Source organism: Cetorhinus maximus, chromosome 16 (genome assembly GCF_964194155.1).
Source record: "Cetorhinus maximus chromosome 16, sCetMax3.hap1.1, whole genome shotgun sequence".
In the NCBI taxonomy this organism is placed as follows: domain Eukaryota; kingdom Metazoa; phylum Chordata; class Chondrichthyes; order Lamniformes; family Cetorhinidae; genus Cetorhinus; species Cetorhinus maximus.
In genome coordinates, this window is record NC_135894.1 from 89,427,583 (window position 1) to 89,441,622 (window position 14,040).

A 14,040-nucleotide genomic window follows, 5' to 3' on the forward strand; every position below is an offset into this window, starting at 1 on the left:
GCCACAAACTCTGATTGGAGACCAAAAAGAGGACCATTTAAATTGGCGGAGTGCATGCATTGATTTATTCAAGTTGAATTGACCATCACTCGTTACTACAAGGTTTTAATAACTTTTTAATTGCTTCTCGTCCAAATGTCATAACATTTAGTTTAAATATTTTCGTTTGCATTTCAGTGCGGCCTTTGCATGGGACAAGATTGATCACATGTCTTTTGCAAAGGATTAATTGCATCACAACACCGTTGGCACTTTTATTGAAAGGCCTGTTATTAGTTTTCACTCTTGAAATTATATTAATTCTCCTTTCTTGCTTCTGAAAAATGTTGGTGCTGAATCAGGGAGTGATACCAACAACTGCTCTTAATGGGCTTCCTAATTTATCATTTTCTGTTCCCTTGAGTGCCAAAATGGAGCACAAGATTTATAAACCTATTAACCGATCTGAGCTGCTGAAACACTGTGGATTGTGGAGGTTCTGCTGAAGAACGCTTGAGGTGCTGATTTTGGGAAGAGCCTGGTTCAAGTAGGGACAGTGGCGGGGGTTGAGGATGGGATTGGTGGTGGTAACTGTGTGGAGTTTGTGGTGGGGAACCAGAAGTGAAGGTTTCAATCTTCCCCTGAAGGAGGGTCACACGGACTCGAAACGTTAACTCTGTTTCTCTCTCCACAGATGCTGCCAGACCTGCTGAGTTTTTCCAGCACTTACTGTTTTTACTTCAGTCTTCCTGATGTTTAGCCAGAGGAAGTTAGAACCGGTCTAAGCCTAAGACTGCCCAACAAAATGGTAGAATTACTTGATGACTTCTGTTCACTGAACATTATTTTTTTTTTAATTCCTTTGTCTAATTGCTTTACTTTTAACACAGCACTTGTGACTATATTCCTAATGAAGGGGGAGAGCAAAGGGAGCAAGGACAGAGGAAGAACGCTCCAGGCTATCTGCTGTTAGCAGTGAATTTGAACATTCTTAACTTTGAGCTCACTCATAGTGGAATTATAATAGAGAATACACATTTGGGAAGAAAAATGTGCTTTCTCTTCATTCGTCTGAGGAGAGGGGTGACCAGCTCTGGGCTTAACAAATATGGGACACTTTGCCATGGGAGGGACGTATTGATGAGACCCAGAGAGCGCAGTGGGGGGTGGTGGCGCTGGTGAGAGTGGGAGGGGTTGCTATTTAGTCCTTGAGAGCAAGAGATCGTGGGTGACCTGCAGCAGTGTGACCCACTCCGATTCTGATGCTGCCAGCTTGGACCTTGCCAGTCAACAACTATAGCATCTCCAAAAAAAAAATGACATCAACCTTTATTGTGCCCGGCCCATGCACAGACACAATGCCTGCAGCAGAAGAAATCCAGGACAAAACGTGTCTCAGGAAGGCCTGACCTGGGACATGGTACGGTGGTGGCGGGGGTGGGGGGGAGTCAGATTACAGGACAGAAAATCCAGGATGGTTGGTCACTCTGAATGAGGGTGACACTAGATGAGGGTGACACTAGCAAGGCACTATCTATTGTCAAGCCCCCAATTGCCCGGAGATCATTAACTGTCGACCACGTGGAACTGGATAGAAACAGAAAATGCTGGAAATGCTCCACAGGTCAGGCAGCATCTGTGGGGAGAGCGAAAGTGAGATGATGGGTGAAACGTTCTGTTCCTGTCAGCAGCGGCAGGCAGGGGCAGTTAATTTGGCAGGAGGCAAAAAAAACAATCCCATTTCCCAATGGCGGGGTAAACTGTTGGAATTTTGTTCTCCCGACTTTCAAGGTGGGTCGAGCTTCCCGACGAACAATGTCGGGAACCCTGTTTGCATGCGTCGTCATGTCGTGCGTGCTCATTAATAGGCCACCTCACTAGAATTAAACTCCCCCCACCCCCCCCCACCCCTGCAAATTAAGTTCCCAACGAGAATTTAGAATGTTCAGTTTTACAACTGCGTGCATCTGGCGAACTTCACCTCTTCTATGACTTTTGAGGTCAGTTGATGTTGCTTTCCCCTTGGGGAATCTTGCATAACTTCACTTGGCTGTGCCAAGGCTGGACAAGGGAGGCAGGCGAAGGCTAGAAGTGGTTGTGGGGGGGAGGGGTAGAAGGGTGGAGCGAAGGCTGGGCAGGGGAGGCAGGCTTACGGGTGAAGGGTGGGGAGAGTCTGGGGAAGGGGGGTGACGGAGAATATCCAGCGTTTTTTTTTGGGGGAGGGGGGTGTGGTGCAGGTGGGAGGGTCAGTGGGGTCCTGGGGGGAGAACACAAGGTGCTGTTGATAGGCGGGAACAGTCACGGTTAGAGGGGGCAGTAAGATGCATTATGGCGGCAGGTCCAGGGTGAGAGTCCGGGAGGTGAAGGCCTGATTGGGTGGGTCACGGAGGGGGATAGGACAAATGGCTCAGATAATGAGAGGGGGCAGGGTCAGGTTAGGCATGGGGATGGTAATGGGTGTCGGCTCTGAGGGGAGGGGAAGGCATTGGATTGTGGGAGGTGGATTATGATAGGGTCCAGGGTAAGATGTTCAAGGGGTAACAGAGGGGAGAGTGGGCGAGGGGGGCGTTGGGGGGGCGAGGTTTGAAAGGTGACCTGCACCATTTTTTCCAAACTGACCTTGACCCCACAGTTGGCCAGTCAGCGAGATCCCTTGAGGAGGGTCTTTTCGGGTAGGTAGAGCTCAAGGTCGGCATGTGTGGCTGCCAAAAGGGACACCATAATAATTATGAGATAACCGGATGTCAAAGATGCTCATTGTGTTCTGCATTGCAGCAGGTTTGTTCCCAACTCATGGGTCTCGTTACATTGAGATCCCAGTAAAGTGTGGAGCTGCCGTTCATTCTGTGCCATTTGCCATCGGCTGCTGTCAGAGGCAGGGATGGAGGGAGGTGGATGCATGGCTGTCAAGTGCAGCCAACTCGTGACTCCAAACCTCCATCCTCCCGGGTGAATGGTCATGGCTGACAGGGGATCATGTGGTTAGTCCTTCTATGCTACCGAGACAATGGTCTCTCTAGAGTTTCGAGGGTAGTGGAGACAAGTGGAAAAGCGCCTGCGTGAGGCTTGTTGTACATGTCTCTCATCCCCTTGGTCAAAGAGCAATGTCTGTACATGCAGTCAAGGATGAATGGGAGGAACACCCATCTCTGGTCCTCCAGGATGTCCTTCACATGGAAGCGTTGGGGTGGGAATGCCATGTCTAGATGGAGGCCAGGTGAAGGGATTAGCAGTTGCGTGCTGGCTTTGAGATGGAGGGAAACCTGTATAGGACTTGCTCACTTAATGTCCCACTTCAACTCGTTCACAGATCCATTGAAGCATCAAAAATGCTGGTAGGCAGCCCAACCTTGGTAATGGCTCCTCATCCAGATGACGAGGAGGAGGGCCCATTTTGGGTTGGCACAGGGTCAAGAGGAGCAGGGCCTGAGCAGAAAGAGTCAGCAGGGCGTCTATAAGGTCAAGAAGCTGATGAACCTGGACCACTGTAGTGGCAAGCATTGTCCTGAGCATGGGTGTATTGCCAGCGGTGCTCTCATCTAGAAATGAGTGAAAGACGATGCCTGAGGAGCCCTCATATATCCTGGGATTTGGTTGCTCACAGTTGCTAGCTTCTCCAGAACAAACTCTGGCTGCAAGGACTCTGTAGGAGTAGTGCAGTGCTCCTGGCCTGCAATAAGTGAATGTCTGTCCTGGTGACCTTTTTAAATATGGCACCAGGACTTTGGGTCCCATGAGGTAATGGCAGGGCGGGTGACTTATTGCCTGCCCCTGCCATGAGATTTGACGAGCTCCTCGTGGATCCATAATTCCTGAGCTGAAAAGCGGAAGATAGTGCATGTTCACCACCCTGCTGACCAGTGGAAATCACGCTGACTTTCCTGCCTGCCACCAGACTTGGTCTCCAGAATAGAAAATTCTGGCCTACATTTCTGACTGATGCCCTTTCACCAGAACAGGAAGAAATTTATCAGTTTAGAAACAAGTACAGAGTGAAGCTCTGCACTAAAGTGCTCTGTTTAGCTGCAGTAGAGAGCTTTAGTTGGGGTTTGGTGACTGAGGGAGTTCGGTGAGAAGGGAGGAAGTGCACCTTACTACTTCTACCTTTGCTCAGAAAGAAGAGCGGTGGCCTAGGTAAGTAGGAACTGGTGAGTACATTAGAAAAGTGTAATATTTTTAAAGCTTCTATACTTGGATAACTCTGAAGTGTTAGGAATGAGGGAAATTGAAGGACCAATATAATAAAGTAATATAAATGATCCAAAGTAGAATAAAGCTATTGTAAGGGAAGCAGAGTTAAGACAGGGTGGTTGACAGGGCTCTCAACCGTGTCCGGCCCATCTCCCGCGCATCCGCACTCACACCTTCCTCTCCCTCCCATAACCATGATAGGGTCCCCCTTGTCCTCACTTATCACCTCACCAGCCTCTGCATTCAAAGGATCATCCTCCGCCATTTCCGCCAACTCCAGCATGATGCCACCACCAAAAACATCTTCCCTCCACCCCCCCGGCAGCATTCCGTAGGGAGCATTCCCTCCAGGACACCCTGGTCCACTCCTCCATCACCCCCTTCCCACGGCATCTTCCCATGCAACCGCAGAAGGTGCAACACCTGCCCCTTTACTTCCCCTCTCCTCACCGTCCAAGGGCCCAAACACTCCTTTCAAGTGAAGCAGCATTTCACTTGCACTTCCCTCAATTTAGTCTACTGCATTCGCTGCTCCCAATGCAGTTTCCTCTACATTGGGGAGACCAAACGCAGACTGGGTGACCGCTTTGCAGAACACCTCCGGTCTGTCCGCAAGAATGACCCAGACCTCCCTGTCGCTTGCCATTTCAACACTCCACCCTGCTCTCATGCCCACATGTCCATCCTTGGCCTGCTGCATTGTTCCAGTGAAGCTCAACAGAAACTGGAAGAACAGCACCTCATTTTCCGATTAGCACTTTACAGCCTTCTGGACTTAACATTGAGTTCAACAATTTTAGATCATGAACTCTCCTCCATCCTCACCCTCTTTCCGATCCGCTTTTTTCTAATAATTATAATGTTTTCACACTTTTTTTCTTTTCCCACCTATTTCTATTATTATTTTTAATTTTATTTCCACCATTGTTTTATCTCCACCTTTCAGCCTATTTCAATCCCTTCCCCCCACCCCACCCCCACTAGGGCTATCTGTCACTTGCTTGTCCTGCTTTCTACCCTTAATGTCACCATTAGCATATCCTTTAGCTAATATCACCACCGTCAACACCCCTTTGTCCTTTTGTCTATGACATCATTGGCAGTCTCTTTTTTGCCTCCAGCTATCACTGGCCCTCTAGCCCGCTCCACCTGTCCAACCTCCCTCCTTAAACAGCTTATATTTCACCACATTTCTATTCCTCTTTAGTTCTGATGAAGAGTCATACAGACGCAAAATGTTAACTCTATCTTCCCCTCCACAGATGCTGTCAGACCTGCTTAGCTTTTCTGGCAATTTTTGTTTTTGTTAGAGTTAAGACATGGCAGGCCAGCTCAGTCAACTGGAATGCATGTCCTGTAATATGTGCAAAGTCATTGGCGCTACCAGTGTCCTAGATGACCATGTGCAGCTGCAGAAACTTAAGCTCTGGGTATCAGGACTCGAGCGGCGGCTGGAGTCCCTGTGGTGCATCCGCGAGGCTGAGAGCTACGTGGACAGCACGTTCAGAAAGGTGGTCACACCGCAGCTTAAGGGTCTGGAGACAGAGAGAGAATCAGTGGCCACCAGGCAGTCCAAGAGAAGTAGGCAGGTAGTGCAGGAGCCCCTTGGGGTCCCGCTCACAAATCAGTTTTTGTTTTGGAAGCTGGTGAGGGCGCTGGCTCCTCAGAAGTGCAGTCAGAACCAAGTTTGTGGCACCACGAGCGGCTCAGCTGTACAGGAGGGTAGAAAGAAGAAAGGAAGAGCTATAGTAATAGGGGATTAATTGGTATGGGGAACAAACGGGCATTTCTGTGGCTTTAGACATGACTCCAGGATTGTATATTGATTCCCTGGTGCCAGGGTCAAGGATGTCACAGAGCGGCTGCAAGACATTCTTCTGGGGGAGAGTGTTCAGCTAGAGGACGTGGTCCACATTGGTACCAATGACTTAGGTAGGAAGGGGGAATGAGGTCCTGCAATCAGAATTTAGGGAGCTAGGTAGAAATTTAGCAAGCAGGACCTCTAAAGTAGTAATCTCCAGATTGCTCCCAGTGCCACATGCCAGTGAATGCAGAAGTAGGAGGATAAGGCAGATGAATGTGTGGCTGGAAAGATGGTGCAGGAAGGAAGGCTTTAAATTCCTGGGACACTGGGACTGGCTCTGGGGGAGATGGCATTACAAGCCGGACGGGTTGCACCTGAACAGAGCTGGGACTGAGTTTTTTGCGAGTGTTTTGCTAGTGCTGTTGGGAGGGCCTAACTCGGCAGGGGTATGGGAATCTAGAGAAAATATTAGAGGAATACCAGGGTGCACAAAACACTGGGAGAGACAGATAGCACTAGTATTGCGAATAGTAAGTTAATAGGTAAAGTTGGGATAAGGGAGAAAGTAATAAAATCTAAATCGGGGTTACTATGCATGTATGTGAATGCACAGAGTATAGTAAATAAGATTGGGGAGTTACAGGTGTAGATTGCCATGTGGAAATATGATGTTGTGGTGATAAGAGATCTGGCTCAAGGAAGGGCAGAACTGGGTGTTAAATATTCCTGGGTACGAGGTGTTCAGAAAAGATAGGAAAGGAGGGAGGGGTGGCGGTATTGGTTAAGGAGAGCATTGCAGTGCTGGAGAAAGAGGATGTCCCACAGGGTTCAAGGGCAGAATCAATTTGGCTATAGCTAGGGAACAAAAAGGGTGCAATTACATTGCTCGGTGCAGTATATAGACTGCCGGCTAGTGAGAAGGACGTAGAAGAACAAATCTTCAGGGAAATTACAGAGAGATGCAAGCATTATAGAGTAGCTATAATGGGGGGCTTTATTTACCCCAATGTAGACTGGGACACTGGTAGTATAAAGGGCGGAGAGGGGCAAGAATTCAGTGTGTTCAGGAGAATTTTCTACAGCAGTATGTGTCCAGTCTAATAAGAAAGGGGGTACTGCTAGCCCTGGTTCTTGGAAATGAGGTGGGCCAAGTAGATCAAGTGCCAGTGGGGGAGCGTTTAGGAGACAGTGATCATGTATTGTTTGTTTTAGGATGATGATGGAAAAGGACGATAGGCAATCCAGAGTAAAAATATTTAACTGGACAAGAGCTGACTTCGATGGGGCAAGAACAACTGGGCCAAATAGATTTGAATGAAAGGTTGGCAGGGAAAACCGTAGCTGATCAATGGGTTACCTTCAAAAAATAATTGGTTCAGGCATAGTCGAGGTATATTCCATTGAAAGGAGAAGGTAGGGCAAACGAATCCAGAGCACCCTGGATGAAAAAGGAGATTGAAATTAAGATAAAGAAGAAAAAGTGTGCTTATGACTGGTATCAGATAGAAAACACAATTGAGAACCAAAAGGAATACAGAAGGTCCAGAGGGGAGGTGAATAAACATATTAGAGAAGCAAAGAGGGATTATGAGAAGATTGGCAGCCAACATAAAGGGGAATCCCCAAAGTCTATAGGTAGATAAATAATAAAAGGGTGGTAAAAGGAGGAGTAGGGCCGATTAGGGGCCTAAAAGGGAATTTACACATGGACGAAGGGGCTATGGCTGAGGTATTAAATGAATATTTTGCATCTGTCTTTACCAAGGAGGTAGATGCCACCCAGGCCATGGTGACAGACAAGGAAACTCTGTCACTAGAAGGGTTTAAAATTGATGAGGAGGAAGTATTGAATAGACTGTCGGTTAAAGTTGACAAGGCACTGTGACCGGACGAGATACATCCAAGGATATTGAAGGAAGTAACAGTAGAAATTGCAGGGGCAGTAGCCATAATCTTTCAGTCTTCCCTAGACTCAGGGTGTTGCCAGCGGACTGGACAGTTGCAAACATTACAACCTTTTTCAAACAAGGGCGTAAGGATAAGCCCAGCAATTACAGACCAGTCAATTTAACTTTAGTAAGATAAAAGCAAAATACTGTGGATGCTGGAAATCTGAAACAAAAACAAAAAATGCTGGAAAAGCTCAGCAGGTCTGGCAACATCTGTGGAAAAGTAAACGCTTTACTTCATTTCAAGTCTGTATGGCCCCCCTTCAGAGCTGAAGAGAAGTGAAAATGTGATGAAATTTCATCACATCTCCACTTCTCTTTAGCTCTGAAGAAGAGTCATACAGACTTGAAACGTTAACTTTGTTTCTCTCTCCACTGACGCTGCCAGACCTGCTGAGTTTTTCCAGCATTTCCTGTTTTGTTTCAGTTTAACTTCAGTGGTGGGCAAGATTCTAGAAACAATTATTCAGGATAGAATTAGTAGTCACATGGAAAAAAATGGGTTGATAAGGAAGAGCCAGCATGGGTTCCTAAAGGGGAAATATTGTTTAACTAACTTGCTGGAATTTTTTTGAAGAGGTAACAGAAAAGGTTGATAAGGGTAATGCTGTTGATGTGTTGTACATGGACTTTAAAAAGGCATTTGACACAGTACCACACAACCCACTTGTGAGAAAAGTCATTAGCTTATGGAATTAAAGGGACAGTAGCAACGTGGATACAAACTTGGCTGAAAAATAGGAAGCAGAGAGTAATGGTCAATGGACATTTTTCGGGGCAGGAGGAAGGTTTGTAGTGGAGTTCCCCAGGGGTCGGTATTGGGACCCTTGCTGTTCCTGATGTATATTAATGATCTAGACCTTGGTGTGCAGGGGACAATTTCAAAGTTTGTGGATGACACGAAACTTGGGAGTATTGTGAACTACGAGGAGGGCGGTATAGAACTTCAAGGGGGCATAGACAAGTTGGTGGAGTGGGCAGATAGGTGGCAGATGAAGTTCAATGTGGAGGAGTGTGAGGTGATGCATTTTGGTAGGAAGAACATGGACAGACAATGTAAAATAAAGGGTGAAATTTTGAAGGGGGTGCAGGAGCAGAAAGACTTGGGTGTACATGTGCATAGATCATTGAAGGTGGTAGGACAGGTGGAGAGAGCAGTTAATAAAGCATACAGTACCCTGGGCTTTTTTAATAGGGGCATAGATTACAAGAGCAAGGAGATTATGCTGAATTTATATAAGACACTCGTTAGACCTCAGCTTGAATATTGTGTACAGTTCTGGTACCATATTATAGGAAGGATGTGAACACACTAGAGAGAGTGCAGAAGAGGTTTACAAGAATGGTCCCAGGGATGAGAAACTTCAGCTATGAGGATAGATTGGAGGGAAGAAAGCTAAGGGGACATTTGATAGAGATGCTCAAAATCATGAGGGGGCTGAACAGAGTAGTTAGGGAGAAGCTGTTCTCACTCGTAAAAGGATCAAGAACGAGAGGGCACAGATTTAAAGTGATTTGCAAAAGAAGCAAATGTGATGCAAGAAAAACCCTTTTCTCACAACGAGTGGTTTGGGTCTGGAATGCACTATCTGGAAGTGTGGTGGAGGCAGGCTCAATCGAGGCATTCAAGAGGACATTGTTTCTATTCAAATGTTCATGTAATGTGCAGGGGTACGGGGAAAAGGCAGGGCAACGGTACTACGTCATAATTCTCATTTGATGAGCCAAATGGCGGCCTCCTGTGCTGTTAAAATTCTGAGATTCTGTGAAGCGAAAGCGGAGGCAGAGAGGAGTTGCTGTTAAGATGAAAGGAAGAAAAGGGAAGGGCTGTTATTGAGTGAAACTGGATCCAGAGCAGGTAATGGAATTGGGCTCCAAGACTGGATTTTGAGCATTTGTATGTTGCTTTCAATTTTTAATTTGAAGCCACTTGACCAATCCCTGGAGCCCACTTGTTGGATGCCACTTGACTCTTGCAGCTCTTGTTTTTTTGGTTCCAGACGAGGGCCTCAGGCAAACGACTGATTTATAATTGAAAATCTTGCAACTGAGTTTCCTCCAGTATTCTACCACCCAGATTATTAGGTCACAGTAGTGAAAGCTTTCTCTTTGTCCAAAATGCTGCCTGTTCCTTGCACTAATATTTCTCACCTTTAGAGCATTTACATGTTTTTGAATTAAAAAAGGGATTAATTTTGGAGGGGGCAAGTATATAGTTTAGCTTTCAAAATGTAAAATGTTCTCATTTAAACCTGTCTAATAACAGCATAAAGCTCAATTGCCAGCTTTTTCACTGAACCACCCCCAAAGTACTACAAAATTCTAGAAGCTACCTGCTTACATGATGTTTGGCTCATTAGCATAATAGCTCCTTTTGTTGAGTCCTGGGTCAACTGTAGTGTACATAATTAGCATATTATGCAAATGTAACCTTCCAACCTTCTAGGAGTAGATGTCTAATTAGCATAATATGCAATACCTAGCCACTTGTAACCGTTATAATGCCTGCAAGAGTTTAAGCATATTTAGGAATATTTCCTCAGAACCGCAAATCACAGCCAGTGAATGGCACAAAATAGGTTTTGTCGATTGACTTCATGACGGAAGGCTTTTATGAGAGTGAAAATCGAGCGCCGTGTAAAAGGGGTTTCCTGTTCTCGCTATGGTTTGTAACCTCCCCTGCGAACTCTGCCCCTAACCTTTTGTGCATCTCTCTCTTCCTTTGCTTCACCACTGATGGCCATAACTTCAGTCATCAAGTCCCACACTCTGGAATTACCTCCCACAGCCCCTCTGCTGTTCCACCTCTCTTGCTTCCAGTGGACCCATTTGCTTTGGACAGGCTTTTGCTAACCCTTCCAAACATCTTTGTCCATTCAGCATCTAATTTTTAGCTGATGACACCTGTGAAGCAGCAGCTTGGGATGATTTTAGTTTTTTACGTTATGGATGCTATATAAATACACGTTATTGTTGGTCAGTAAATGGTACACTCCAGATCATGGGTTATATAAGGTCCACTTATGGGTCCATTATATAATGATGCAAAACTAGAGAGATTGTAATGATCTCCTTTATACCTTTAGATCCGAGTATGTTGTAGAATATTTGAATTCCTGACTATGGACCCTAAAGTTTGGACATTTTAAGTTAAAGAATGTAACTTGAACTGAAAAAGGCCCGATGAGAGAGCTCCTTCCAATTAATATTTTACTTACATTGTCATAGATTTGATTGAATTTATTTAATCTCCTGAGAGATGAATGACTATAGATAGCATGAACTAGCAGGGAAAGCTGCCCTTGACAATCAAATAATTGACTGAAGAGTTAAAACGCCTTTTCACCTAGGACAGTTGTGTTTCACAGAATATTTGATCATCTTGGCCGAAGGTTAATATTGTATCTTTCAACTCTTCCCACAACACCATATTTGCTGAACTTGTTTTTTTCACATTTGTGTTGGCAGGTTAAAGAATTTGCTGATGGATTTTGGTCAGGTAGCCAGCTAGCTTGTTGGACACAAGGAGCCACACCTTGGTCCTACTTCCCCAAAATCTCCATCTACCTCCGAGGAGAGAATTCGACCCAGTCTTTCCGCATCACCATCTTGCCGCAGGTAAGACCTTGAGCTGGGTCAACAACATATTTAACAGGTCGGTCCTATATCTTGCCCAATCAATCTAAGCCCCCCTTCTCTGACATTCAAAATGATAGGTAAGAATGGCTCAGTGCTTTGTCCTGATGTAGTGTACACAAATGCCAACAAATGAAGACAGTCTAGGATGTGAGAAGATATGAAAGGACTGTGTTGAACAATTATAAATTTCTTCATTGTATATTGTGGTTTGGTTGCGTCCATGCTGGTAGATGCATATCTATTACTGTATTTCTTAATGTCCATTCTGGATGTATTCTCTGTCTTGTTGAGTTTACTGGTGTATGTTACTACACAGTTGTACATTCAGCCAATGGCCGATATTGGAGCCCAGATGGAATGCTATAGATTTGGAATCTCCTCGTCCTCCAACGGATTGGTGTTGGGAGCCACTGTAATGGAAGGCTTCTATGTCATCTTTGACCGGGCGCAGAAACGAGTTGGGTTTTCTGCCAGCTCGTGTGCAGGTAGGCCCTCGGCCCCATTCGCTTTTCTACGCTTTTTTTTTGTTTAATAAGCATGATTTGTGCTGCGTGTTAATATGCCGTGTGTCACAGGGCTAAACAACAATTGAGTCCAGTTCTCTGAGCTCGGAGGATGAAAAGGCCTTGACCCCTGGTCTCGCTGAAAGAATGTGTTCTTTGGGGGTTTTTAAACTGGGCAAGCTGTTAACTCAAAGAATTGGCTTAAACTTTCAAAACTTGTTTGATTGTCACAAAGTTCTTCTGTTATACAGTATACAGTATCCTCTCTGTAAAGGCTGTAGTTGGAAACTTGCACAGACTTCTGGAGTGAGGGAGCAGTTAACACTATATGCCATTACAGAGCTTGCTAATCATAGGACTGATGTGTTTGCAAATGGTGATAACTGTAGATCTCTCAAATTCTGCTGAAGGAGCAAATACTTTCCTCATAAAAAGTGTATTGTCAATTTTTTTTTAACTGTGGCACTCTCGAGTGACGCTTCAGGGTGATTTATGAATGATGGAAGGTTTGACCAATTAACATTCAGCAGCAATGCTTGGTGCTGTCACATCACTCCCAACTCTGGAATTGCTGCTGCTTTTGTGGGTTGCCCTCTGCGCTTCTGGCAAACTAACAGGGGCAGCTCCAAGGAATCCATGGCTTTAGTCCTTTTGAAGAGCTACAGGCTGCGAATTTCCTGAATCTAGCCACCCGTCTTATGGGGCTTCTGCCGCACTTTCAGGAAACTTTTACCATGGTGGGGTGGGAGCAGTTCCAAGGAAATTCCTCGGGCTCATCTTCTGTTAAAGACTGTGGTGGCGTTTTCAACTTCAGGGAGACAGAAAATGAGTAGGGGTTGATCCAACAGCCATTCAACGCCCCAACCAATTTTCTATTCTGCTGGTTTGGAGAATGGTTGAACCAGTTTTACGCCACCTTCCAAAAGTAGTTGGTGGTTGTTGGATCATGAGGTGGCCTGGCAGCCCTGAACAATGCCGCCAAACATTAATGCTGCTTGGAGAAGGGGTTGATGCCATTTTTGTGTTCTGCTCTTTTCGACTCCCAATCTGGTTGAAACCTTGAGGTAACTTTTTTTTTAAAAAAAATCTGGGGAAAGACTGTGCGTGGTCTTGCCTTTTGGTGGCATCCACTGAACGGGCTGTGTGTCTGGGTTCCAAACACACGGGTCGGAAAATGTAGGGAATTTACCTGAGTAACAGTTTGCATTTACATAGTGCCCTTAACATAGTAACACATCACAAGGTGCCTTTCAGGAGGATTATCAAACAAAGTTTAACACTGAGCCACAGTAAGGAGATGTTAAGACAGGTCACCACAAAGAGGTAGGTTTTGACCAGTGTCTTGAAGGAGGAAAATGAGGTTTAGGGGATAATTCCAGAGTTTAGGGCCCAAGCAGCTGAAGGAATGGCCACCAAGGGCATACTGCACATCACCCAGGCCCGTATTTGTCACGAGCAGTTCCTGATGTCATCAACAAGCTATTCAATTGTAAGAGGATGTCAGAGCCAAGTTCACTGCCTCGCCTTGCTAAGCGTGTGTCTGTGCAAGCCTAGAATGAGAGTCAATCTCATTGAAACATGCAAGATTCTGAAGGGACTTGATAGTGTGGACGCTGAGAGATTGGTTAGGGAATCTAAAACATGGGGGGCACAATCTTGGGGTGAGGGGCCAATCATTTAGGACTGAGATGAGGAAAACTTGCTTCACTCAAAGGGTTGTGAATCTTTGGAATTCTCTACCCTAGAGGGTTGTGGATAGACAGATCCTTAGTCTCACAGGGAATCAAGGGATATGGAGAGTGGGCAGGAAAGTGGGGTTGAAGCCCAAGATCAACCATGATCGTACTGAATGGCAGAGCAGATTTGATAACCTTATGGTCTACCCTTGCTCCTATTTCTTGTGTAAGGCTGCGCACACTTGAATGCGCACTGTCCAGCAGAAATCATGAGATTGCCATGAAGCGCAAGAACTCTT

General features: G+C 45.7%; 1 protein-coding gene across 1 annotated transcript in view; it reads left to right on the forward strand.

Annotated features, from left to right (window-relative positions):
- bace2 (beta-secretase 2) overlaps positions 1-14,040 on the forward strand; it is a 70,754-nt gene that overhangs the window by 50,267 nt on the left and 6,447 nt on the right. The window contains exons 7-8 of the mRNA XM_078560307.1: positions 11,392-11,541; positions 11,879-12,047. Of these exons, the coding sequence (XP_078416433.1) occupies positions 11,392-11,541; positions 11,879-12,047 (319 nt within the window). The remainder of the gene's footprint in view (positions 1-11,391; positions 11,542-11,878; positions 12,048-14,040) is intronic.